The sequence below is a fragment of the Macaca mulatta genome, chromosome 3 (genome assembly GCF_049350105.2).
Source record: "Macaca mulatta isolate MMU2019108-1 chromosome 3, T2T-MMU8v2.0, whole genome shotgun sequence".
NCBI lineage: Eukaryota > Metazoa > Chordata > Mammalia > Primates > Cercopithecidae > Macaca > Macaca mulatta.
The window spans coordinates 141,337,885-141,365,017 of record NC_133408.1 but is presented as its reverse complement, the minus strand read 5'-3'; the positions used below and the strand labels follow the sequence as shown (position 1 = coordinate 141,365,017).

At 40.6% G+C, this 27,133-nt stretch overlaps 1 protein-coding gene across 2 annotated transcripts in view; it reads right to left on the bottom strand.

Moving 5' to 3' along the window:
- The window catches only part of MAGI2 (membrane associated guanylate kinase, WW and PDZ domain containing 2), a 1,467,795-nt gene that overhangs the window by 137,620 nt on the left and 1,303,042 nt on the right, over positions 1–27,133 (bottom strand). For both annotated transcript variants that reach the window (XM_015134089.3, XM_015134090.3), the window contains 3 exons: positions 21,783–21,874; positions 11,710–11,902; positions 4,802–5,050 (listed from right to left, as the gene is read on the bottom strand). In XM_015134089.3, coding sequence (XP_014989575.2) covers positions 4,802–5,050; positions 11,710–11,902; positions 21,783–21,874 — 534 coding nt within the window. The remainder of the gene's footprint in view (positions 1–4,801; positions 5,051–11,709; positions 11,903–21,782; positions 21,875–27,133) is intronic.

Below are 27,133 nucleotides of genomic sequence, written 5' to 3'. Positions count from 1 at the left end.
ATTGCCTATTATAGTTTATTTTTATTCAAGACTTTGTTCTGGAAACCACTTTAGTTTCCCTTGGGCCCAATTTTAAGTCCGAAACAAATACATAATATTTTGCATAATTGGACAAAACTGTCCAGGATGCTTCCCTGTTCTCACTGGAAGTCAAGAAGGATACTCTGGCCGGGCACAGTGGCTCATGCCTGTAATCCAAGCACTTTGGGAGGCCAAGGTGGAAAGATCACTTGAGCCCAGGAGTTTGAGACTAGCCCAGGCAACATGGCAAAACCCTGTCTCTACTAAAAATACAAAAATTAGCTGGACATGGTGGTGCATGGTGGTCTAAGCTACCCAGGAGGCTGAGGTGGGAAGAGGATCACTTGAACCCAGGAGGTGAAGGTTGCAGTGAGCCCAGATCATGCCACTGCACCACTGCACTCCAGCCTGGACAACAGGGTGAGACCATGGCAAAAAAAAAAAAAAAAAAAAAAAAAAAAAAAAAGAATATTCCTGCACTACAGATAGAAAGCTTCTAAGCTTCTAAACCTGTCTGCTCCTATGCAATGGTTGGCCTACTCGGTCACTGACCTTGGAAGGAAGCAGCTTGCTCCTTCATTACATGGATTGATATAAAGTTTCTTCCTTATTTCCTGGGGAAGTAATATTTTGAAAACAAATCTGTGAGCCTTTGGTAAAGAGCATTACTAAATGCTAGCAAATAAGTAAGAAACCCTAACTCCTAGTTTCCCAATTAGCTAAGCCTCCCTGGTCCTTGGCAAAGTTGTTGTCTTGGCTGAAGAAGCTCTGGACGTATCTCCATCCATAGGGAGGGAAGTTTACATTTGGGTCTTTCTTCTCTCCTGTCTCCTCTGATAATATTCAATAGCAGCATGTTTGCGAGGGAGATTCTAAAAGACATCCCCTTGAGTCTGAATTTTGATGATTTCCATGACTTTTATAGCTCATTGGCTTGCGAACTCTGGAGAGAGAAAACTGCAATTCTAGTCTGAAGCTCCGGCAAAAGCACCTCAGCTGGACTGGCTTGGCCACCAGTACTCCCATGGCCCCCATTGCTGACCTGGGCTGTAGTTTGTGGATGGTGAGAAAGACTGTGTTCCCAGAAGGGCCACATGTGAGGAAGGGGACAGGGAGGGGGAAGCTGCCCTCAGAGATATGCTCATCCGTGGCCCAGATTTAGCTGTCCTCAGAGAGTGGTGGCTCTGACTAATGGCTAACAGAACCTATAGCCAGAGTAAACTCTGCACTACCCGACAAGAGTGAGCTGCTGGAATGAAAGGTAATTCCTAGAAGGGATGGTGTGTAGATAGCAGCAATGACATATTTAGTGCTTACTCCGAGCCAGTGCTCTTTTGAGCACTTCCACATATTCATTGAACTCTCATAGCAACCCCCCGATCGAGGTATTAAAATGTTCTTTTCTTCACACTGAGGAAACTGAGGCCCAAAGAGGTCATGTAACTTCCTCAAGGTCACATGGTTAGTAAATGATAGAGCCATGTTTCAAATCCAGATAGTATGATTGTAGAACCTGGGCTATTAACCACGCCCTTTCCTTGCTTAAATGTAATGATGCTCCTATCAAAGGCAAAACAGCACTTAGTTCACCAAGAAAAAGCTTCAGAAGCCACGAAAACAAAAACAAAAATGAAAAAGCAGTGAATGTATTAATGATCCTTGGGCTCGGGTAAGCCATGAAGAGAAAAACAATGCAAGCTCTGGGAATGATCGTGATTCTTGGGCACCTGATAACATAAACCTCGGGCAGTCTCACAGAGCCCCAAACCTTTGATATTTTGACCAGGGATATGTGGCACAAGGATGGCTTTTACCATTCATGAGACACTTTGCATTTCTCTTCAAAATTAGAATTCAGAATTATTACAGATGTTAAGTATGAGGTAGCATCAGCTCAGGAAGCTTTTAGGTGCATGGTGCGTGTTGCAAATTACATACTGTAAAGGCAACGTGCTATCAGTGAATAGCTGCTTTTGCCACAGAGCACGGGGGCAACTTGCATTTTAAATTCCCTAAATTGAAAAGAAATAAACATGTGAAAAAAAGCCATGAAGCATCATGAACTCTAGGATATATTTCCACTCTCCAGGGTGAAGTAAAATAATACCATTTTGAAAGTGGTTAGAATTAATTTTTTGAGGTCAGTCTGATGTCATTTGGCAGGAAGAAAAATTCGCATGTTAATTATAAGCATTTGTACCTATTGTTTTCCAAATCTACTTATGCATGGATTTTATTTGCAATAGGAAAAGTGTTTCTTTACATAGTAAGTGCACGTGTACACACACACATACACACACACAGACGCATACACACACACACACATTCCCCTATACATTTAGAAATAAGGCTGTTATAGTTCAAATAAAGCTGACACTTTAAATACATGCTAAACACTTTCATTGTGGCAATATACTTTTAATTTTTATTATAGTCCTTTAGGTATTCTGCCCCAATAAACAATTTGAAAGACTGGAATAGCTGCAAAAGCTCTCTGTGAACACTTTCTTCAAGTGTAAATTATTGGAAGCCTGTTTATACAATTCATGAAAATTCTTAGTTTTGTATCCTTTTAATCTTGGTGACTCCATCGTACTGACAGAATTCTGCTTTTAGTCTATGCTTAAAGTTGGATTTACTTCTTCAGCTTATCATGAAGAAAAAGAAATGAAATTGTACTTTCAGATGTATGTAATTTGGCTTCTGCACATATTCGCTGAGGTTTAATGCTTCTGTAGTTTTCACTCCTGAATTTATCAAGGCTTAAACTAAACAGGGCAACTCTTTCCATGAGGTTCTGGTGGTTTTCTTCTTCTTCTTCTTTTTTTTTTTTTTGATAACATTAACTTTATCATATAAAGTTTTTATTCATTCTCAATAACTTTATTTCTTGAGTATTGTTTAACACTCACCTCTCCCCTATCCCACATGTGCTAGAAACTCCCACAGTTTATAAGAATTTTAGGACTACAACGTATGTGCATTTATTTAGTTTCTCTTAATGCTCCTTTATTCTCGTGTTTCCATACCCAACATTTTGGGTCAAATCACTTCACCATGAAAAACGCACATATTTTCTTATCCTCTTTTCTGTTCTACTGTTTGCAGGCTGCTGAATGAGCTCTGGAAGAGTGTGGTAGAAAAGGAAAAACAACCAAGGGAGTCTGAGAATCTGCAAAGATGGCCAGTTGGAAGACAAATATGGGCCATGACTGTCACCTGTTGTATAGACTCATAGAACCTTAGAGCTGGAGGAGCTTCAGAAGATGCATTCATCTACTTCTCTTCCTTCTACTGCTACCTAGGGAAGGGTGAAACCGCCTTTGCCGAATTGTAAGTGAGGAAACTATGACAATGAAAGAAATCAGACCTAAATGACTCTATCTTGCTTCTAACCTTTAAGCTGTCCTTGTTCATTCCTGGGCATAGGCTGAGCTAACTTTGAGAAGGAATTCAGTTCATGGTTTGACTTAAACAAAATGGATAACAGCCCTTTCCCTGAAAGACCCCCTTCTTGCCTGGGGACCAATCTGCCTTTGTAGGACTAACAAATTAGCTACAGTTTAGGGGTCGTGCAGCCTCTGGCTTCTAGAGTCTGAATCTCCCCAAATTGCTCCTGGGGATAACATCACTATTGTGAAGCCTAAGATCAGTGCTGGAGATATTTTGCAGACCCTAAACTCAATCCATCAGCTGACACCACCCAGACCAGTAATCTGGCTTAATCAGGTCTGCCATCCCACCCAGGAACAGAAGACAGCAAGAAAAACTCACTTCGACCCCCTATGATTCCATCTCCAACCCAACCACATCAGCACTCCCCATTTCCCAAGCCCCTACCCACCAAATTATCTTTAAAAACTCTGATCCCCGAGTGCTCAGGGAGACTGATTTGAGTAATAAAAGTCTGTCTCCCCGCACAGCCGGCTCTGCGTAAATTACTCTTTCTCCGTTGCAATTCCCGTCTTGATAAATTGGCTCTGTTAGGCAGCAGGCAAGGTGAAGCCCGTGGGCGGTTACAAAGGCGCCAGTGTCTCTGAACCCATAGGGATGTTTAAACAGCCTTCTGACTATGTCTCATGCTCCCATTCTTGCTTTCTCCCCCACCCCCAACGCCTTGGTTTCAATTTCCACAAGCATTTAGACTCATCTTTTAAAAATATAAGTCAGATTTCACTCCACTGCTTAAAACCTGCCAGTGGTTCCCACGGACTTAGACTACAGTTGAGACTTCCACCAACAGCCCATGAAGCTGGCACTGTCTGCCTCCTGCCACTCTCCTTGCTCCCTGTACTAAAGCTGCACTGGGCTTCTCTGTATTTCTTGGATACCAAGTTCCTTTCCACCTTAAGCCTTCTGACTGGACTGATTCTTTCTGCAGATCCTTTGCATGTCTATTTCCATTCTGTTGAACAGTTCTCAGTCACGTTACTTAGAGAACATTCCCTGACCTACCCATAAAAAGAAGCACCCCTCCTTTCATGGCAACATTACCACATCACTCTGTTTTCCTTTCTTCCTAATTTACAAAAGAATGAAGAGCTTTTATAGGGGTCGAGGAGTTGAGGGCATTAGTTGTGTTCTTGCCTTCTTGAGCCAGAGGTCAGCAACATTCTGCTAGTCAGTGGTATGTACACCTTATTTGTGCCCACAGCCTGTGGCTTTCAAGCTATACGGTATGTCTGCAACAGTCTTCTGGTATACTTGTCCAGTATTCGTATCACTGGGACAAATCAAAACAAGACCCCTTATTCAAATGCAGGCAAATTTGGGCACTTACTTATAGTGGATCCAGACTCAGGCCTGTTCAGGGAGCTGATGATGACAAAGCCGAAGCCCTCGTTCTCTTTGCGGTGAATGACCACATCACTGGTCTGCAGGCTGTGGGAGGCGAAGCCTTCAGGGGGAGAGGCGTTGCTACTAGGGGCAGCGTGGTTGCTGTTGGTGTAGGTTGCGTAGTCACTGCGTGGAGAGCTGTGGTGGGTGGATACAGAGCCTGGACTTCTCCCGTTCTCTGGGCAGGGCTCCCCTGGAAAATATACCACACACAGGTAATCAATTACTTGACAAGAGTCTCAATGAATGCTTCATATGTACTAGGCACTGTTCTAGACAGTGGTATTGTTACAAGCCTGGTTGACTTGCTTCTCTTTCTCCCAGATATGCAGAGCATTTGAAAAGCTACAGACCTAGGCGTGGAGCTCCCAAGGTCTTGCTTGTTCTAGTTTTCATAGCAAACACAGGTGAAACCCCTCATCAGCCTCCTCTGTGCTATTACTGATTTATATCTTCCTCTCATGAGGACTGCAACCCCCGGGACAATGCCTAGTTTTAGATATTGAGGTTCTTCTTTGCATAAGAATAATTTACTGAAGATGGTCAGAAAACAAGTAGAATCTTAAACTATATGGTGCATAAGAATCACTTAAATAAATTGTAAAAAAAGTACATCTTCACGGGCCACCCACGGAATGTTTTTTCAGTAGGTCTGGGCACAAGAATCTGCATCAAGTTTCAAGGCTACACTTTGAGAAATGCTGCTGTAGATGTATTATAAGGAGGGCTTACAGCACAGGGGTCATCCCTGTGCTGTAAAGTTAACTATCATGCATTTTTCTAAAGAGCTATAGTTATGCTTTATAATATTCTGCTAGCCTAGAAATATTGATTTACTTCATGAATGTGGAAAATATACTTCTTAAAAGTAGTTTGCACAGCTTTTTGTATATCAGCCATATCACAATGAAGTGATTTAAAAGAATAAATTAAGTTGAGATTTTCATTTAAAAAATAGTTTGCTCACTGTAGGATCAAATCTAATTTCAGGCTCTGAAATTATGAAGTTTGAATCTCTAAGGAGCTGTTGAAGGTCTTTTCCATTTTTACAGTCCATCTTAATATAAAATATACTCTATTATCAACCAGATAAACCAAACCAATACTTTTATGAGAAAGCCAGCATATTTACATGGAGAAATGATAGAAAGTTGCCAGTCAAAAGAAGCTAGTTTTTGAAATGAAAGTTTATCTGTCATTCAGAAAGAATTTCATCATTTTAATTTAATACCTAGGTATTGGCACTCTGATGAAGAGAACCAAAGTGGGCACCTAGAATAATGTAATTAGAAATAGGGCTGGTTTCATTCCCATCTTAAAATTTGATTAGGGTACTCAAAAGATGTTTATGGAACAGAGGAATAGTAAGAGGGAAACAATCACCATTAATTATTCCATTTTGGATCCCTAGGTATAGTATCCTATTTAGAACTCTGGAAGGTGTCCCATATGGCAAGTTAAAAATAATTATCAAAAGTTCCAATGAAGGCTGTTAACCTTACAAGCTACAATTCCATTTTGAAATGAAAATGTCAGGGAAAAAAAACAAAGACTGCAAGAGATGTTTTGTTACACCGATACCTTAAAAAAAAAAAAAAAGCTTCATTTGTTTATATACTTAGATTTTAAAAATGGCCTAACCAAAATGTACTCATTTCTTGTTTGTAATTAGGGAATGAATGAGACCCAGGCTGTTGCTTGTTATTACTTGGTAAATTTTATTTTTCTTTAAGATCTAATTAATCACATTTAAGTAAAAGAAAAAATGGATGCTTTTTTGTCAGAAATGTACCGAGGTCATAAGAGAACAGAATGTCAATGTCAAAGCCTTTCTTTCTGTTCAAACAGAATTTAAAACTTCGCTTGTAAATTGTATCCTCCCTGCTGGAACACATCATCCAAAGACAAGTTGTTATTGTCTTGGTACATCACATGTCCTTTATCAGTCCTTGTACAAGTTGGAAATAAAGTGATTGGAGATAGTCAGGAAGAAGAAAAACAAACAATTATTATGCTGCTACATTAAATTGAAAATCTCCTCGAGTTATTGGACCAAATCAGCAACTAAACGTCATAGGCAGTGACAAGAGAGATCTTATTTTCTGGCTGTCATATTTTAGGAGGTTGAGAGCTCTGGTTGTCAGTAAGTCAGCAACAAAGAAGAATTATCTGTCTTTGCAGTAAATGACTGGGAGTGGCAACGTTACAGGTTCTGGAGAGAGAGAAAATCATTGACTAAGTCAATTTGAGGATTCCCGGGGTATGTGAAAGAGTCATATACATTAATAGGATATTTTTCTATTGCCTTTGCACTTCTCTTTCAACTTCCAGAACAAAGTTCTTTATCTTTAGCCGGAAGAGCATATTTAAAATCAGGAAGTTAAGAAGACTTCGAAGTTCTTCCTGGGCTTGTTCTGGGCCCTTGACACTTGAAAACTGGTCACATGATTGTCTTTCAGGGACTCACCCCACATCATTTTTCTACTCATCTGGCTCTGGACCCAAGTGAGACTGTCTTCTTTCCAACAGTCCTTCCTACTGCAGGGCATTAACAGCCTTGTTTTATAATAATATAGTAAAACATCATAAAGTGACTAAATATCATATATTATATAATTTTTTTAAAGAAAACACTAATTTCCAGGATCCCTGACTCATTCATCTAGCTCATACACAAGTGGCTGCATAGAATTCAGTCGCTTAGTATCTACTCAAGTCAAATAATTAGTTTTTTTTTTTTTTTGAGATGGAGTCTCGCTCTGTCGCCTAGGCTAGAGTGCAGTGGCGTGATCTCGGCTCACTGCAAGCTCTGCCTCCTGGATTCATGCCATTCTCCTGCCTCAGCCTCCAGAGTAGCTGGGATTACAGGTGCCCGCCACCACGCCCAGCTAATTTGTTTTGTATTTTTAGTAGAGACGGGGTTTCACCGTATTAGCCAGGCTGGTCTTGATCTCCCGACCTTGTGAATTCTGTAACCATATAGACCTTGCCTGCTTCCACGGTGTGCCTGGGTCTCTTCTCAGGACTGTCCCTGGAAGGATGACAGCATTGCAGACAGGCATATTTTGCCTTGAAGCACAGCCGAGGCAATGGGGTATATGTATGGACAGAGCTTGGTCATATGGGCTGTGATATCCACATGCATGTGTACCAGGTCCCTCGTGGTCCTCATGGGGCAGCAGCAGCCCACAGGCTGTGACCCTGAAAATGATAGGGGCTGGCCTGCCTACAGGCATTTGTGCAGACATTCCCAGTTTATACTCATCAAGGCAGACAGCTTATGTAAATGGGTGACATGGTTGCAGACAAACAACAAGGGAATGCATTTAGAATTGGCAAAAAGTGTAGTCACCAGGATCAGGGAATGTACTGGCACCTTCAATACTGGCTAAACTTTTCACCCGTCTGCCAAGATAACCTCCCCTTTCTTGGCATTAGGTCAAGAGTTAGACTTTCCCTCAGGTGTTAAAGAAAAGATGCTGATAGCTTTAAGACCGACTCTAACATGTTTTTCTGAAGTCATAAAACGTTCTTTCACATCAATTCTAGATTTACACTTTAGGAAATTCCTCAGAGACATGGTGTGCATCCAAAATAAGGTGCCATTAGGTTGAATGTCTCAAAGCTGATCTGCTAAACATAAAAATATTTATGCTTTTCAGTGTAATAATTAAAGCCACTCTTCTAATATCCTTGGGAAAAAAAACCAACCAAATCCTGGAGCTGGAGGCATGGATAAGGCATCTTCTCTCAAAACTAACGCAAGGTGAAAGTGTGGGCTATTACTGTTTGGGAAATAAAACCAGAGGCAATCTATTATCCATAGTTGCCTGTTGAAACAATAAAATAAAAATAAATGAATAAAAGAAAAATTGGAAGCACTACTTGATACCTTCTTCCTTTACTCAACAACTTCTCACTTTTGAGAAGCTAGTTTATCTTCTGATTGAAAATTCTGGCTTTCTAGGCTAGGCATGGTGTCTCACACCTATAGCAGCACTTTGGCAGGCTATGGCGGGTGATCACCTGAGCCCAGGTGTTTGAGACCAGCCTGGGCAACATAGCGAGACCCCAAATACAAAAAATTTTGTATTTATTCTACAAAAAAACACAAAAATTATCTGGGTATGGTGGCGCATTCCTATAGTCCCTGCTATTTGGGAGGCTGAGGCAGAAGGATCACTTGAGCCTGGGAGGTTGAGGCTGCTGTGAACCGTGATTGTATCACTGCACTCCAGCCTGGGTGACAGAGTGAGACCCTTTCTCAAAAAAAAATTTTTTTTTTGCCTTTCTATCCTTAGTATGTAACTTAATATTTGTGGCAAGTTTTTGTGTGATCTCAATTTTTGCTCAGCATTTAACTAACCTTTCTGTATCTCTCATAATGAATGTGTTATCTTTCTTGAGCATCAATTAAGAAGCCAGTGCCCTCTGTCTTCTGAGGTGGGGTGGGCATTTGTACAAGCTGAGGCAAGGGGAAGGTGGAAGCATGTCATCCTTATGACCTTGCTTCTTCCTAGCCCTTTCCCCACAGCGCTGCTCCTTTGTGCAAGGGGGTGGCAATGCTGCTCCTCTTCCTGCTCCTATCTCTTCCTTAGCTAATTGCTCACTTCCCCTCAGCTTCGAACCATCCACTCCTAAGCCAGGCTTGCACCTCCCACTTGCCTTTGGTTAGGAAAGCATAATAATAACAAAACAATGACAACAACAGTCCTTGAAAAGGCATCTCCATTGTCATATTCATTTGTAGTTGTTCCTTCTCACTTTGAAGAAATGGCAGCTATGAAGAAAGGTCACCTTTCCATGCCTGTTTTTTAAATCTTTTCCATCCTATTTCAAGGCGTTACTTTGCTATCAAAGTATCCTTTGCTGAACTTAATATTTTCAATACTGATGAAGCTTTCAAGGAAGAGTGGGCTGAATTAACTTGGAAACTCTCCTGGTGTGAACGAGCAATCTGCAGCAGAACATTTTCAAAAATTAAATGCACTTGAAATGCACTCAAAAGCCTAACTGAGTAAAGTTGGTAAGAGCTGCAGCAAAGAGCATCTTTACGGAAGTCACATGATCCACAAATTGCAGGAGTACATTTTTGCAGCATTTGGTACACACTTCAACAGCTTGGGTTGATTAAAAGAAAATTTAATTTGCAATAATCAGTTGGTGGCAAGGGGAGCATGAAATTATGTTGGTACATTGGTTTTGCACTTTGCGGTATATTTCCTTGTAAATCAGGTATCTTTTTAATTTATCTTTAGGTTATAGAACATATAGCACAGCAAACTTTTTATTAAAACTTACTCTGCAGGGAGAGAGACAGTTAAATGTTAACCAAGCAAGCACTGTCTTCCTCTTGGCATCTAGCCCAAGGATAAAGCATAATTTAAGATGCTTTACTTCTTTGGGTCAAGTGACATGCCATGAATTTCTGAAGACAAATGGCACCTCTTAGCAAAACCTCTATAAGATACAAGATATATAGCAGTCTCTACTGGGGAGGGCTGACAATTCTTTTGACTTGCCCTTTTAAATGACCGCCCTCGCTCATGGTCTAGTTTCTAGGGGGACTTAGAAAGAAAAGGATTTTTCATCACATGAATATGCCTTATCCTCCCTACTAGTCATTCACAGTCTGTCATTAGCCTGTGGTCCTCTTCTGGAATGCAACTGGTATAACAGCACATATGGGAAGACTCCCTGCATTACGGAGTGACATTTGCTAAGTTCTAACACCTTCTAATTCACTAGGGGAGAGGATTGTGGTAGAATAGTGTAGGGGACAAAGTAACATAAAGAAATAAACACTGGCCTTAGAGAGAAGAGCCCCTCTCTGCATTGTCACCGATTCACTGTGGACTGCTGGGCAAGCTATCAAACCTCTGGGCCTCAGTTTCCTCATCTGTAACAAGAGGAAGCTCACATAGCTAAGGTCCTTCCTACTTCTAGTATTGATGATTCTGTATGAGGGCTGTCAAGGGGTGGAGCAGAGAAGCCAGCGGGGTGCTGGGGCAGAAGGTGACAGCTGAACATCATTGGAGTTGCTGCCTCTGTGATTCACAGAACAAAGGCTGGGTGGTTTTGAGGGGAGATAATACAATCCTAATGCTATTGAATGCTCAGATCCTAAAAAAACAGTGTGATGCTTATAACTGACATATTCCTTAAAAATATAAATATTTTTTTGTAGGGTTGATACGGTAAAGAGAGATAAGTGGAATCATACTATAAATACAAGGGCTGACTTTGAAAAGTATGTCTTTGGTGGATTCTTTTATGAAGCTGAGAAAATGGTTGTAAAGGGAATAATTATTTCTAATTTATCTGTTTCATAAGTTTGGAACTATATGAACTATATGAATTGTGTTTTCTTGGAGTGAGGTACAGCTGCGTTTTTTCTATATCAGAGCAACAGCTTTACTGTTACATTTTATCAGGCTCTACAATGAAAGCTAATTTTCCATCCTGGTTGCCTCATTATGGCATCAAAATGCTGTGACTCTTGGTTTGCAAACACATTTTCAAATGGCATATTTTCTGTTACTATCTTGTTCTTCTTAGAACTAGCAACTACCAGAAAGCAGAGAGCATACCTACCTTAAATTAGCCCCAGTCTATTCTAGAAATTTTTAATGAATACATTTAAAATACAGGCCTCAAAGACTGGATTTTTGTCCAGTGGGGTGAAAATCAGCACTTTCAAAGTCATCATTACTTTTGGAATATCTAGGTTGTTTCCTTCCTCATATAATGTAGAAATGTTGATTTAATATTTTGTTTCATGTGGCCTTACCGTGTCTCACAAAAACATCTTAGCACCTCTCTCGATTCCTGCAGCAGGCTCCAGGTACATACCTCCACATAGCACCTTTCTTCTCACAGTGAGGTTGACCTGCCCATTGCGGGCTGCGTGGTGCATGAGGTCGATGACATAGCGGTGGGTTTTGCCGGCTACTGGAATCCCATCAACATACACAAGCTCATCTCCTGGGTGAAGGCGGCCATCTCTGTCGGCTGAGCCCATGGCAATGACGGCTCCAATCAAAATCTAGAGAAGCAGTGAGAAGGAAAGGACATTCACATTTCAAACCTTCTTTTTCTTTTTTTTTTTTGAGACGGAATCTCACTCTGTCGCCCAGGCTGGAGTACAGTGGCCCAATCTCGGCTCACTGCAAGCTACGCCATCTGAGTTCACGCCATCTTTTTCCCTTTTATATACAGTTATATAACTTGTGGAAGATGTGATTCTCACATTCCATCCCTTGCCCTCAAATCTGAGCATGCACTTGTAAAGTAAAAAATGAGACATTGGAAAGATGCCCTTCCAACTCTGTCAAGTTGTTTAGTGCTAGAGATAAATATTTTGAACATGCTGCTGACTGCCATGAAGTTTTGGGGACACCTGCTTTCTGGCTCATCATAAATGACGAATACCCTTAAGGAAAATTCTAATCCCAAATAATCTGATGCTAATTGGCTGAAACAAGGTGAGGATTGAATTCTGGCTCCATTTCACATTTGTGTGGTCTTAGATAAAGCTTCTTAAACTCTGTGGGCCTCAGTTTCTTCACTTGCAAAATAAGAAAAATAAAAATCAGACCTACTTCATGGAGTTCTTGGGAGATTTGGATGAAATAACTTATGTGAAGCATTTAACTTTTTTCATGGCACTTAACAAGGGATCAAAAAGAGTCAAGGGCAAACTAGCTGTTGCACATTGTTAAATTCTGATAAAGATGGAAAGTTTTCTTTTTCTTTGCTTTGAAAAGCTAGAGGGTAAGGAGAAAATAAAACAAAACAAAGCAAACTCATAGTTGGCTTTTTCCGGCCAGCTGACTTACTCAAAAAAATCTCAGACCTTCTCCAGATTTTTGCTCCATTCTTTTGAATACCTTCTCGGAGCACTGTCCTCTACGCAAAGGACATTCCCAGTTCTGCCTGTTCCCTGAAGTGCTTCTGCTGTTTAGGCGGCTACTGTGCCAGGAAGTGAGGAGGTACCCATCTGGGAAATGTGGTTGTTTTTATAATTCCCTGAACCAGGGACTGTGATGAAAGGCAACCCATAAGGTTCCCCATGTCCCATTAGAGGCACTCAGTTTAGTGTCAATTAGCAGGGCTTTTTTCTTTCTCAGAGGAAAGAAAATAGTATTAAATATTTTAACTTTGCTGTTTAACCTATAAACAATTTTTCAAACTCATGACCAATAGGTCCCCCTTTTCTTTTGCCAGTGGCTTAGCCACACAGCAGCTGATGGCAGTGGTTACCATTAGCCTGATGATACTACAGAGGCTAAGTTTTATTTTAAATCCCTTGCTCCCAGATTGATTTCCTTCAGGCATAATCATTTCTTTCAAATCCCCTATCTGTGAATTCCAGCTAATTTGCAGAGTTGCTCCATCATGACCTTTGGGCTTGCATGTCTTCAGGCTCGGCAGCAGAACCATTCCTTTGTACTTAGTCTCACTGCTCAGAGTGGCCTGTTAACATGACAGCCAGAGCTGAATGCCCAGGACTTCTCAAGTATGTGCAAAGTTATAGTCTGAAGGGCGTCACAGCCTTAGTCCATGGAATAGCTCTCTTTCTACACAGGAATGAAAATTTCCCACATGACTTCTGCTTTCCCCTTATTCCTGGGGAGTGAGGTAGGGTGAGAAATAGATTTGCTTCCGTGTGGAATATTAAGTGTTCTGACAAATGATTCATGATTGCTGTCACAGGACAGGCCTGACATCTCCTGCCTTAGACTGGCTGCACAGTGCAGTTCTTTCCCTGCAACCCACAGTCCGGAAGTTGGGTATGCCCTGACATTCTCCACTTTCCCTTCTTGTCATGCCAACCTGAATTTATGAGTTTCTTTATAAAGATGTTCCAATCTATTCTTCAAAAGGCTCAACCCGCTATGGAGCACTTCAAAGATTTGGTAAGTGCTTTGTGCAAAAGCCAGTTAAAATAAATGTTTCTCCACTGCCCCATGAAAAGGTGCATTTAGTTGGTTTGGCCCAAAGAAAATGCTTCAACCTTTAGCTTTCCTATACACTTTAGTGAGAGTTTACAGCTAGTTATAGAGGAAAAAAATGGCTTGTGAACTTCTTGGCTGGTTAATTATCAACTTTAAGGTATAGTTCTGATTCTGACTGATGAAAGTAAAACACAAAATAGTGGTTACAACTGAGAGAGCCATAGCTGCTATTGGGCCCTATACAAAAATAGTAAAGATGAAATTTCATATCAGAAAGTTCCTCTCTTGCTGTAGGAGAACAGCAAGATATACAGCAACATTTACAGACACTCTCGACATTACAGTGTGTGCCAGCAGTTCAATATCATTTATTGAAAAAAAGAGCCCAGTAAAAGATCTGCTTTTCTACTATATTGCTGTGATATGAAGTACTCCCCTTATTAATTAATTTATTCAACAAATATTCATTGAGCCCAGGATACTTTTAGGTGCTAGAAATTCATCAGTGAACAATAAACAAAAATCACTACCCTACAGAGCTTCCATTCTAGTGGTCAGACAATCATAAATGTAATAAATGTGTAAATTATATAGGATGCCAGAAAGGATTACTGTGGAAAAAATACAGTGGTTGGGAGTGGTGTCAGTCATGTGGCCACAGTAGTGCTAGAGTTGGTTAGAATAGGCCTCTTATATATTTATTTCTAAAGAGGCAGTATATTCCATTACCCCTTCAATTGACTATCTAATAAATAGCATATTCAATATAACACAAGTATAAATTATATAGTTTTACATAATTATTGTATGTATATTATTATATAGTTACATTATATAACATAACCTTAACTGTGTTTCAAAAAAAGGTTGCCATACTGTTAAATAAACTTGAATTGAGCTGAGCATGGTGTGCTGTGGGGGTGCTCGTGGTACCTGCTCATTAGCGGTATTGTACAGTTACATTTGCTCCATCCATCAGGCGCTGCAGCCTTTGCTGGGCAGAGGCTGACCACTTGCACCATCATTGCTTCCAGCTCTCCTGCCGCTGTGCACCTTAGCCTTTGGCATTTGGCACCTTTGTGCATTATATTTCACTGCTGACACAGAGATAGCTCGATGTCTCTCTCTATTCCAGAGAAAAACCCAACTTTTTGTCGTTTACTTCCAATATGATTTGTCCACTTGACACATTCTATTATTTCCCCTTTGCCACCGTAGGGACTGGATAATCTAGGATTCTGTCTTGCACTGTAACTCACATTGGTTTCCCAGTGCATACATTCTTATGTTTGCGTAAGCTCTTGCGAACATGCCTCAGGATATCTGACCCTTTAAGTCAGCAGTTCTCAAACTTTTGGATGCATAGGAATCATTGGGTGAGCTTATTAAAACAGTTCTGGACGCACCCCATGAGAGTCTGAGGCTGCAGGTCTGGGAGGGGCCTGAGATTCTGCAGGTTTAACAAGCTCCCAGGAGTTGAATGCTGCTGGTCCATAGATCAGTCACCCTTTGATAGCAAGGCTCTGATTCTTCTCACTTCCCAATAGCCACAGGATCTGTGGTCTCACTGATCACGTCCCAAGTTGGCTGAGCACAAGACCTGCGCTCCCTGACCCATCACAGTAGCTGCTTTCTAGTTCTGCTAAGGCACCTATTCCCCTTACCATTGGTGCTTGGATCAGGATCCCTTACTTACCAGGTCACATCCTTTTAGTCTTGCTGACCCCTGGCCCACTGGCCAGTGAGCCTTCCCAGCCAACTCTAGCCTTGCCCCATTCATTACCACCCTCTAGCCCAGAGGGACTCTTTAGCCTCAGCTGACCCTTTAGTTCCACTACTCAGTTTTCTCTTCTCTGCCCTCTTGGAAGAGGGTTTTTTTTTTTTTTTTCTCTCCTCTCCCCATTGCTTTGGCCCTGAAGGAAGAGCTTTGTGGCAAAACAGAGCAAGAAAGAACTTCTCCACGAACAGCTGATCTGTGGCCCTATCTTTTCAATCGCCTTCTCTAAAACCCCAAAGAAACAAAACAATTCTACTTTATCTCATGCTGTGAGGGCACAGAACAAAACAGAACATTTGATGTGAAATAACAGCAATTCACATTCAAGTGGCTGCGATCCCAGTAAGTCAGGGGAGAAACTCACATTAAAAAGAAAAAAAAAAACCCAAAAAACCAAGAAAGACACAAAGAAACCCAAAACCACCTTTCCAGGCCTTTTAGTACCTTTAATTCTTTTCTGCACTGCCCAATGTTAGCCTAAGCCCAGGAGATCTGCTCTGTAGTATCTGCAGCCTGGGACAACTTGTCACTGTGGTGAGCAGATTTCAGGCTCTTTCCTTCTGAAACTCTTCCAACCAGTGCGCACCAGACTCCTGTGCCAAAGACTAGGTCTGTCATTGTCTGTCTTTGAATGGCTTTTCTCCAGTGCAGTGTTTTCCAGATCTCTCCCTCTTGATGCCTTTCCATCTCTTTTCAGCTCACAGCTGGAAATCCCATTTTTGTTCCTTTCTGGCAACTTTTCACTTCTTTCTATTTCTATTGTTATTTAACTGTGAAAAGTATTTCCTCTTGCAAGAAAAATGCCCATATGCTTTGTCTGAGCGGGAGTCCTGCTGTTCATTATTTGCTGAAAGCCGTGCTGTTGTGTTTAATGTGCACCCTGGGATGTCAATACCATTTCGTATATATGGAGGCAGAAACCCATTTGATGTACTTATGAGACCTCCTTTAGTTGAGACCAAACCACCTTACACGCCTCTCCCTTTGTAGCTCACCAGCAACTAAATGAGGCTAGCACATTTTGTTTGTTATCTCTGGACTTAGAATGTAGAAAAGCTGGAAGGAAAGGTTTATGGGAGATCTTTACAGTTTCACTCTCCTGGACAGGGTCATTCTGAGATTCAATATTCTGGTTTTCAGGACTAATTTTTTGGCTTTGTTTGCTTTGGAGAGACTTAAGCTGCTACATTATGGCTTAAATGTCAAAACTGTAACTTGCAGCATGAGCATGTCTTAAATCATTCAAATGAAGGAATAAACCAGAATAAATCTAAGTAAACACAATAGGATAACCAGCAATCCATGTAATCTGAGGCGGCTTATCATAAATACTTGATGCCTGCGCACTGGAGGGGAGAAAGGATTCAGGAATGCAAAGCCAATATTCAGAAGTGATAGGAACCTGGGAACTTGTGTACAAACCAGGCAGAAAGATGTCCTGAGGCTGGGTGGTAACCACGGCTGCATTCACACATCTGAGCTTCATTTTGAACAGTACGTCTTCCATCCTGGTAACAATTCTATTGCTTCTGTGCCAGGCAAAGTCCAGCAAGACCACTCTCCTCTTGAGTCAGCCAAGACTATTCCCTCCCTATGACTCAGTCATGCAATCCCTTCTGATTTTGGAGGAGGAGGGGAGCAGTTGAAGATAATATCTACAGAATAGGATGCTGGCTTACCCCCAAAGCAGACGAAGCATGAGCCAAGGGGTCCAATAAAGTCAGAATTTCATTTTGTAAAGACTCTATTAAAGTAAGTATCATAGAAAGAATCAGAAACTTTGTCGCTTTGCCTTGTATTTATTTTATAGTTTAATGTTATTTGTATTTATAAATGGGAGAAAAGACCTGATAATCTTTTCAGTGCTTAGGTTAGGTGTTTAAAGTATCTGGCCCTGGTTGAAGGCTCCATTGGCATAAAATATTCATCTTTCCAATGTCTTTTAATTCAGTCCTCTGGGATGGGTACTGGGATGGGAATCACAAAGATAGTAGCTTTAAAGAGTAACACAGGCATACAGGAGTTTTGGGAACTGCAGCCAGGCTCAGTCTAAAAGGAACCATTACTTAGTTCCAGCCAGTCGTTGTCATGGAGAAAGGCAAGCTCGATGTTGCTAAATTTAATTTTCAAGAGAAGATGAAAATCCATTTTTCAAAAGGTGAAATTAATTGATGCTCAACAATTGTAAAATACTGGGGGGACTAAACAAAACATGCTGTAGGGCCGCCAGGATGCTATCTCTGTTTCCAGGACTAGGCCACTTTAATTCTGCAGAGCCTATAGAATTTAGAGGCCTCAGAAAATATAAACTCCAGATCCTTACTTGTTCTGAGAAGCTCAGGTGACAGTTTGGACTTGGTAAAAAAATACTCTCTTCGATTCCATTTAATAAATACTTATTGTACCAGGCTAGGCTTGGAAGACATAAACACCATTAAATTACAGTCCTTGCCTTCAAGGAGCTCAGAGATTAGTAAAAGGGGGAAAAAGAGCATGTGAGTCAGTCTATTCTGGAACAAACAGAGAGCTCATCTTTCTGGTGGAAACCCCTTAGGTTGGTAAGTTTGAAGTATTATGTTAGTATAAGTGCAATGGATTCTAGATGGGTTTACCCTTAAATGCCCTGTATTTATTTCAGCTAGTGCTCAGTGTCCCACAGAATGATACAAAAATGGCCTTAATTTTATTTGTATTTTATTTTGAGCATGGTTTCATTTTGTTTCATTCATTTGATATCTTTTAAGCACATGGCTTTGCCATAAATAATTTGGTCTCAGCCCAAAGTGAAGTCTGGCCATTCTCCCTGGTTCCTGAAAGGAAACCTCAAAACTCTTGGAATTAGGAGCGTCTTTGTCATTCATGGTGAGCCCCTTTGACCATACCTGATGGTTTATGCTAAGATGACTCAGGATGGGGCCAGCCACACCAACAGTCTTAGAGTAGGAGCTGACCATACCAGAAAGACCAGCGAGGTAATTAGTGGGTTGCGCCTTTGAGCCACATGATATCAGCCTGGCCTCTGGGGAAGAAAGGGGCCCAAGACTGAGGTCATCCTTGTGGGCAATGATTCAATCAATCACGCCCATGTAACAAAACACTAGGCTAAAAATCCTGGACACCAAAGCTTGGGTGAACATCCCCGGCTGGCAATCCTCTCTGCATGAATGCTGGAGGGTACCATGTCCCTAAGGGTGATGGAAGTGTCACATTTGGAACCCTTCCAGACTTTATCTTGTGCACCTCTTCTTTTGGCTGGTTCTAATTTTTATGCTTTCACTACAATCAAACAGTAATCATAAATACAGCACTTTCTTGAGTTCTGAGTTATTCTAGTGAATTACCGGACCCAAGGAAAGCTGTGAGCACAGGACAGTTCTCTGGGTGGCCTTGGACTCACCCAAATTTTTCCCCATTTTCTCTTGTAGTTCTCAAGAGTAACTATAGAAGGTGCTAGGAACACAACATCTTGAGGTAAAGAGGGGCTAGCTGGAAAAGCCTGCGTTCTGTTCCAGTCCCCCCTAGAAACAGGATGTCCTTCAGTGCTTGAGTCCACTGTGATATGCTTCTCCAGGGTAGAAACCCCACACTGGGCTGCTTTTTGGGGCCCCTCAGCTGAGGTGCAAGTGTGAGTGGAGACTCCGTCTGTCCTAGGCACCTTTCCTGAGCCTCGGGGAACTTGCTCTTCTTGAATCCTTGCCTTCTATTGTCCCTCGCTGCCTCCCTGTAAGTGATAAATCTACTTCATGTAGCCTGGCGTGTGGGTGGGTGTTCTGTCTCAACAGACGCAGACAAGTTGGCAACCAGTGCACGGCGAACCTACTACATGATGGGGCCCCCAGATTCAGAGCTAGTGTTTAAAGTTAGGGTGGTCTATGGAGACTGTTTCCTTAGACTCTGACACTTGGCAAACTTATTTCAGCTGATGCCAGGAGTCTTGGGCAGAGGTGGCAGTCTGAAGACTGTGACCTTAACCTCGAGTGTGGCTCACTCTGGATAATGACACATTTTTCAATTATGGGGCACTCATGTTGGATAAAAAGGGTAAGACGAAATCCTTGCTTAGGAGAAATTTAAAATCCTGCTGAATAAACAAAATAGGCAGATACATGAACAATCCTGAAGGACACCAAGCTGTATAAATACGCTGTGGAGGTCAGGAGGTTCTGTGGCATAAATCAGTGCGCTAAATGCTTACAGATATGAAGGGACTTGAGAATGTTTTCAGTTCTCTCTATTATAAAACAAGGTGAGTTATAGAGGGCAGGAAGGCTGGAGGGCTGACTTGGTGGCCTAGGATCCCTGGTAATCTCAGTGGGAGATAGGGGAGAGTAAACAAAGCAGTGGATGGGAGTGAAACACAGCCAAGAGTTCCTTTTCCCTGTGACATGAGATTCTTAATTTAGTCTCTGAATAAATTTAAGTCTGAAGTTACTCGAGCCCTGTATTTTACTTCAGCATTCTACCTCCTCTCAAAGCACTATGAAAAATCTGGCCAATCCTCCTTGGCAAAAGCACCTTCACGTCTTCTTTGGCAGCTGGGGAGTTAGTGACGTTCTGGTTGACTGTTGCCAAATTTCATCCCCAGGAATTCGGAAATAAGTCTTTTTTCCTGGAGAGCCCTCATCCTTGGAGTATAAGCTTGGCTTCCTAGAGTTTTCTGTAGAAAGGGACCTCATCAATCATCCAGTTCAACTCCTCCCGCAGGGCACAGGAAGCTCCTCGGAGCTCCTGCTAGGTTGCCATTGCTTGCTTGAATACCTCTTGTGGGAAGGAGCCCACTCTTCACCCAGGACAATCTACTTTACTCTGAGACAGTTTAAACTGTTTCAGATTCCTTTCATTTACTAGATTAACTTTTTTCTCCTGAAGATTTCTGACCAGGTTTTATTTTTATTTCAAATTTTATTTTCTGGGGCCAGGCCTGATGACACATGCCTATAGTCCTAGCTACTTAGGAGGCTGAGCGGGAGGATTGATTGAGCCCAGGAAGTTGAGACTGCAGTGAGCTGTGATCACACTACTGCACTCCAGCCTGGGTGACAGAGCGAGACTCTGTCTCAAGAAAACCACACGTATATAATATTTATAGTACATATAGTATATTTAAAAACCATATATATATACACACACACATATGGAGAGAGAGACAGAGAGAGTGTATTTCCTGGGAGAATCTAGTAACCAGAGAAACAAAGTTGATAATGATAAACATTTATTCAGCACTTAATATGATCCAGACATAATGCCAAGACCTTTACATATACATATATATATATAAATATAATCTCCTTTGATCCTTAAAGCTGCTCTATAATAGAGCACTACTGTTATCCCCATCTTGCAGATGAGAAAGCTGAAGCTTAAAATTTAACTCCCTTACATGAGCTAGGATGGAGCTCAGGTGCCAGAGCCAGATGGGATGTAGATAGCTGACTGCACTGCTCAGGCCCTTCACTTATTCAAAACTTTCGTGGACCTGACTTAGTCACATTGGGTACCATTTAAGATATATCTTTTACAATGAGTGTTTTATAGCTGATATTTTAACCTATGCTCATAAATCTAGCCTCGCTGTGTTTTCTGTGTATTAGTGACTACTAGTATTTTATGTTTTTACTCCGAATACACACACACACACACACACACACACACACACACACACGTTCTACAAAGCCCTTCTAAATTTCCCAATATATATTATGCCAATGAAGTTGACTTTATGAACATCTTCTGGTAATCCCTTAATTCAAATCTGGCTGAGATTCTGCAGTGCTGAGCTTGATTTTATTTCTGTTTATCCCTGTGTTTTATCTCCTTTGCTGTTTTGGTTAAAAACATACATAATTCTGCTGTTCCCAGTTGGGTGTTACCATTACTCATGAACTGTTACCCAAAGATACCAGGGGTTCAGTGCAATTAGATAATATTCAAGAGGAATTCAATCCATTCTAAAAAAGAGCAATGTCCCTATTGAATGTGATTTCTAATGAGATATTTGTCATGGAGATACCTGCATGTCGTGAGATCTTTTTAAAGACAACAGCAAGGAAAAAAATAAAAAAACCCAAAGCTTAAACTTCTTTATGAGTCCTAAAACATTTCCTTTTAGATATCACACTAAACACTATTTTCCCTGGTGTTTACTCATACAATACAGCCCCAAGCATGGAAATAAAGAAGATTCAACTTACAGGCTGTCCAGGCTCATCTCCCCCGAGGATTCTGAAGCCAAATCCAGACTCCATCCTCCGAAGGTGAACATCCAATTCCTTATAATCTGGACCTGGCATAAAGGAGATCCCAATGAGTAATGAATCCTGCCTCTTTCCCAGCCCCTGAGGAACTGAACATATCAATGATAAATTAATTTTGTGGATGTGATTAATGAGAGTGCTGTTAGGGTCAATGGAAACCACAGAGGATACAAAAAAATATGGTAGCAAAAAAGTAGGTATTCCAAATTTAGGTAGTCCCTGGAATAATAGTGACCACCCAAGGGCACTACTGGGGTATTACCAGAAGCAGAAAGAATACACGAATTTTCTGAGTAAGAAAATTGATGCCTTTATAATTCTTGATTTCCCTGAGAGCATTCGGATTGCCCTCAAGAAGCTTGACTATCACTTTCAGGATGTTTACTCTGATTAGAACAATTATTATGCAAGTAAGAGAGAACAGATGGCAAAACCCTGGAACTGTCTAATAAAGCACTGCCTAGTAATTTATTAATATCTGTTTATGACATGATGCATCCAGTTTAGGAGTATGTGTGTGTGTGTGTGTGTGTAGTATAAACGTATGCCCAATAGAAGTTGTCTCTTTTAAAATTGTAAAAATTAGAAGATATAGAATTTAAACTTTCTTGTATTGGGGTTCAAGTGAAGCATTTATTTTCTGACAAACTCCTTTAGGGTTTTTATAACTTACAGGTAGAAATTCATCTGGGTCTAAGATGGACTTTTATCCTCGAAACATTTTAGAATGTGCAAGCCATAGATTGACTTTGGACTTCATGAGAGTACTCAAAATAAATAAGAAGATACTTTTCTGAAGTCAGCTGAAAGAACAGAGATGTATTTCAAAATAAGCTGAAAAACTCTCCTGAATGTCATTTTTTTCAGCCTTAGAATAAACTAAAACTATTAAATATAAAAATGTTTTGACTTTTTAAGTAGAATCTGATTTATGCTTAGCCCGTCCCCTTGCCCCTTGGCACCTTCGTCAGGGGGAAAAACTTCAGTCGTGACTGAGCTGTGCATACTTTCGTGTCCACTGCTGGGATGCCAGCAGATGATCAGCGGTTTCAAGAACTATTTTTTATGCCATCCCTTGCTTAAGAAATGTTTAGCGATTTCTAGGCCTTAATGGTTTAAAGGAGGTATTAGAACTGTAGAAGCAGGTATTAAGTAAAATTCCCCTTGCTTAAACAGGATAGTTGTAGATATTAAGACGAGATTTCAGAGAATTCTCATGGGACAAAAATCTACGTCTGAGCCCATGATTATATAGTAGCACTCGTTGTAGAGAGAGGCTCTTTCACTGCTGGCCAGGCAGATATTTTCCAGGTTCTGCAGTAGGTGGGACTGCTGGAGTGATACAGTGTACAACGCACAATTATACAGGCTTGCCTTGGTGCCCAACAACCTGGGCTATTCCCAGGGACATATGAAAGGCATCATTCACTTCTGAGATGTGGGCAAATACCAATTATTTGTCTGGTGCTCTCTTAAATAAAGGTGAATCAGGCACATAAGTACATATGTTTGCATGCATTGTACAAGATTCAATGAGCATTCACACCCTTTTATGACCAAATGCACACATGACCAAGATCTTTTCCATTCAATGAATAATATGAAATTCTGCAAGAAGAATAAGCAATTAGACCTCCACATCCTTTAGAAATTATATAATCAATCATATTTTAAAGATGGGAGAACTTTAAAAATTCCATTCCTATTAAATAGAGTGGTGGCAGAGGGAAGATGAAAACTTTGCCTTACACTCTATGAGACACAATTGGCTTTTGAACTCAGTTTCTTCTGAAGTCTCCATATCATATATGAAATCACATATAGGGGTGTGTGGTAAGGCTTTGGGAGTCTGGAGGCAGATGGAGTAGAGCTCTACAAAATCATAGCAGGTACCTGTACTCCCCCCAAGGGAAGGAGAAAGACAAGGGGAAATGGGAGATGACGCATATTGCTCAATCACTGTTCAAACTTCTACAAGTTGATGATAATATGACTGTTCATGGCAATCTCTTCTGTAAGTCACTTTAAACTTGGAGGAACTCTAGACCACATACACATTAAAAATACAAATAGAAGGTGCTGTATTTGTGACACTTAAAATGATAGAGCCAGCATGTTTAACTGGAACTTCTCATCTCCTGTATTCTTCTCATTTTTGCATCACCACTGAGTATGCTAAGTGGGAAATTGTTCTTCCAGTGACTTCAGCACCCATCCATATTGCACAAGGAGCTTTACAAGAACCTTACTGTGTGATCCATCTTATTTGCTAAGTAAAACTTTTCCCCTAAAGAAATGCTGAAATTAGGACAATCCCAGGAATGGAACTTTCAGAGGTGTCAAGGCACAAGAAGTTTGTCTTTTGTCAGAGAATCTGTGATTCCTGGAGGAATTAAGGGGCTTTTCTTTAATGAATAACTCATGACTTCTTTTTAGGAGAAAAATCTAGATTTTTAGCAAGTAAATGTTATTTAACTCTGAAGAACAGAGACACGAACGAGGCATTCATTCTCCTCTTCCTGCTATTTATGCACATTTTGGCGACAATTACGATCCTGTTGCTCTGACCCACCCTGATTTCAAATATAGGGTGGTATGTGCCAGCCATTTATTTCATCTACACTCTTCCATTCTTCCCAGTAGGGGTGGCCAGCTTCATGGTTCATGAGCAGGTAGAGAGAGGCAAAGAGAGACCCCTTAGAGAATGTTGGCAAACGTGATTTATTTATTATTTCTTTGTTAATTTTGAACACAGATTCAGAGGCTGCAGGGTCTGGACATTTTAGAGAAATGGTTAACTGGAAAAAAAGTTCATATGATAGATTGTGCCTTGAGGCAGCAGTTTTTTTTTTTTTTTTTTTTTTTTTAGGGAAAATAACATTTTAGAAAGCTAATTTTTCTTTGGTTTCTTTGTTTTCTTGGAGTCTGGCTTTACAAAATAACTAAAATTATATGTACAAAGCTGGGAGACATCATTCTTTTTCCTTCCCGCTTTGTTAGCTCTCCAGGCAGATTGTAATGTTTCTGAGTTTCCCCTAGCTGCTCTTCTGCCTGGATGACATGTTTCAATTACTGCAATTACTGTATCATGTTTTATCTCTTTCCTTATTAATGCAAGAACTTCAAGTGAAGAAATCCAAGGGCCAACTCTTTACCTCATTGCAACAGAGTTAACAATCACTATTCCTTTCTCTTGTTTCAAGAAACTATGCACCAGGGAGGTTGTTAGATGAGGGTGTCTGGTAGATACCTATTTGGACCTGAGTTGCTTTGCATGTTGTTCAACTGTGCCCCTTTTACTCTTCTGTTCTCTTGTTTATTTTTTCTGTGCTCTTTAAAAAAAAAATCTTCTTTTTCCTCAGCACTTTTTGCAGAACTGTCAGGGACACTCTCAGGTCTCGCTTAATGCAGCTCAAGAGGAGGCAGTGGTTGTAAAGAAATGGACTAAGAGGAGACAGAGCATTCTTTGGATATTAGTGTTCAATGGCCAGCTGTGGCTAGTGTTGCTTCTTAGAAGTTGGGTCCTCGGATCCTCAGGCACTATGGAACAAAGCATCTCATGATCCTCTTCCTAGATGGAATTTTACATGACCACTGTGGCAAGTTACTGAAATGAAATTTGCAAGTCTTAGTTTATTCTAGGCTCATACCAATATTGCAAAAACGAACTTTAAACAGTAGCAAATGGTGAGCACATCCAGGTATCAGGACAACCTCTCTCATAATAAAGAAAAGCAGATTTCAAAAGCTGATTTCTATTTCACATGAAGACTCCAGGGGCTTCACATGCTGTATGTTTCCTTAGTCTTGCTTTACGTAGCTTTGTGCACAGTTCGGGAAAAGGCTGGGTAACTGAACATAACTGATTAATTTTATGAATGGATTCAATCTTCAAAAATGCAAAGAACAACAATTTTATGAATTAATTTGGCACATGGGATGCTGCTGTAAACACGTCAATTAAATTTTGGTACTTGAATCCCCTTTCATGTTTTAATTAAAACATAAGTACCATAGCGTATCATCACAGTTTGGCACAGAGGATACATTTATTCAATTTTTCCTGCTGGAAAGAGAATCACTCTTTTTGGCTTTTCCTTGTAAAGAGATTTAGGAAAGTTAGCACGAGGAAGATACTAGGAATCAAAAAAGGTTATTAAACATGGTCTTGACTTCTGGATTTCTATGCACTCCAGATATAGAATGAGTTAAACAGGAATTATATAGTTTCTGTTGCTCAAATCTAACATTACCTAGTAAGCAGCTAATACTCTATCCTTTAAAATATCCCTTCTCTTTACTTGTTTGCTTTATCCCTGTGGGTATGTGAATGTGACCAAGCACGTGTTAGCCATAGTAGAAGCCATTTTCCAGTTTCTATTTGGTTCTCTCCTCAGCCTTCACATAAGCTCAGGGTTTTTCCATCCTAAATATGACTTTGCTCCCTCCTTCCATCTCTTTCTAGGAAAAGTAGTCTCTAGTGGAGCCTTCACTCTACCTCTGATTCATTCCTGCCAGTCTGGTTTATGCTCTCTCTTAGCACTACTGCACTTTTTAAGGTCACTATGCATGCTAATGACCAAATTAAATGGCCTTTTTTTCTTTCCTCATACTGATTGATTTCAGTGCCTCATTTGATATTGTTGATGCACTGTTTATGACTTCAGATTTCTTTTGATCCTAAGTCGTTTCTGTAACACCCCATTTCCTGGCTCTCTTATTTTTGGGTGGAGTTGCCCATTCAAAGTTCCTGGCCATAGATTCCATTGTTTCTCACTAATATTCTCCTTAGTTGATGGCATAATTACCATTGGTTGTCTATAGTGTTCCATTATGCACAGTCCGTAGGAGTTGCTAAATAAACATTTCCTGAATTTAATTGCCTTAATATACTCACCAGTCTCCTAGACCCAATGCACCACAGCATTATTCCACTATGGAGTTATCACTTAGTTTCATAAATACATATTATTTAGAACTTTCTATTATCAATTTTGCCTCTGTACCTAAGGATCTTATGCAGATAAAGTTAATAATATACCTTATAATTATGATAAATGTATCTGAGTCAAAATCATGACACATAATTTGATGAGACATTTTATAAATGTGACAAAAAGTATGCGGCATCTACTTATTTTATCTTATTATTATTATTTTTTTGAGATGGAGTCTCGCTCTGTCACCAGGCTGGAGTGTAGTGGTGTGATCTTGGCTCACTGCAACCTCCGCCTTCCAGGTTCAAGTGATTCTCCTGCCTCAGCCTCCTGAGTAGCTGGGACTACAGG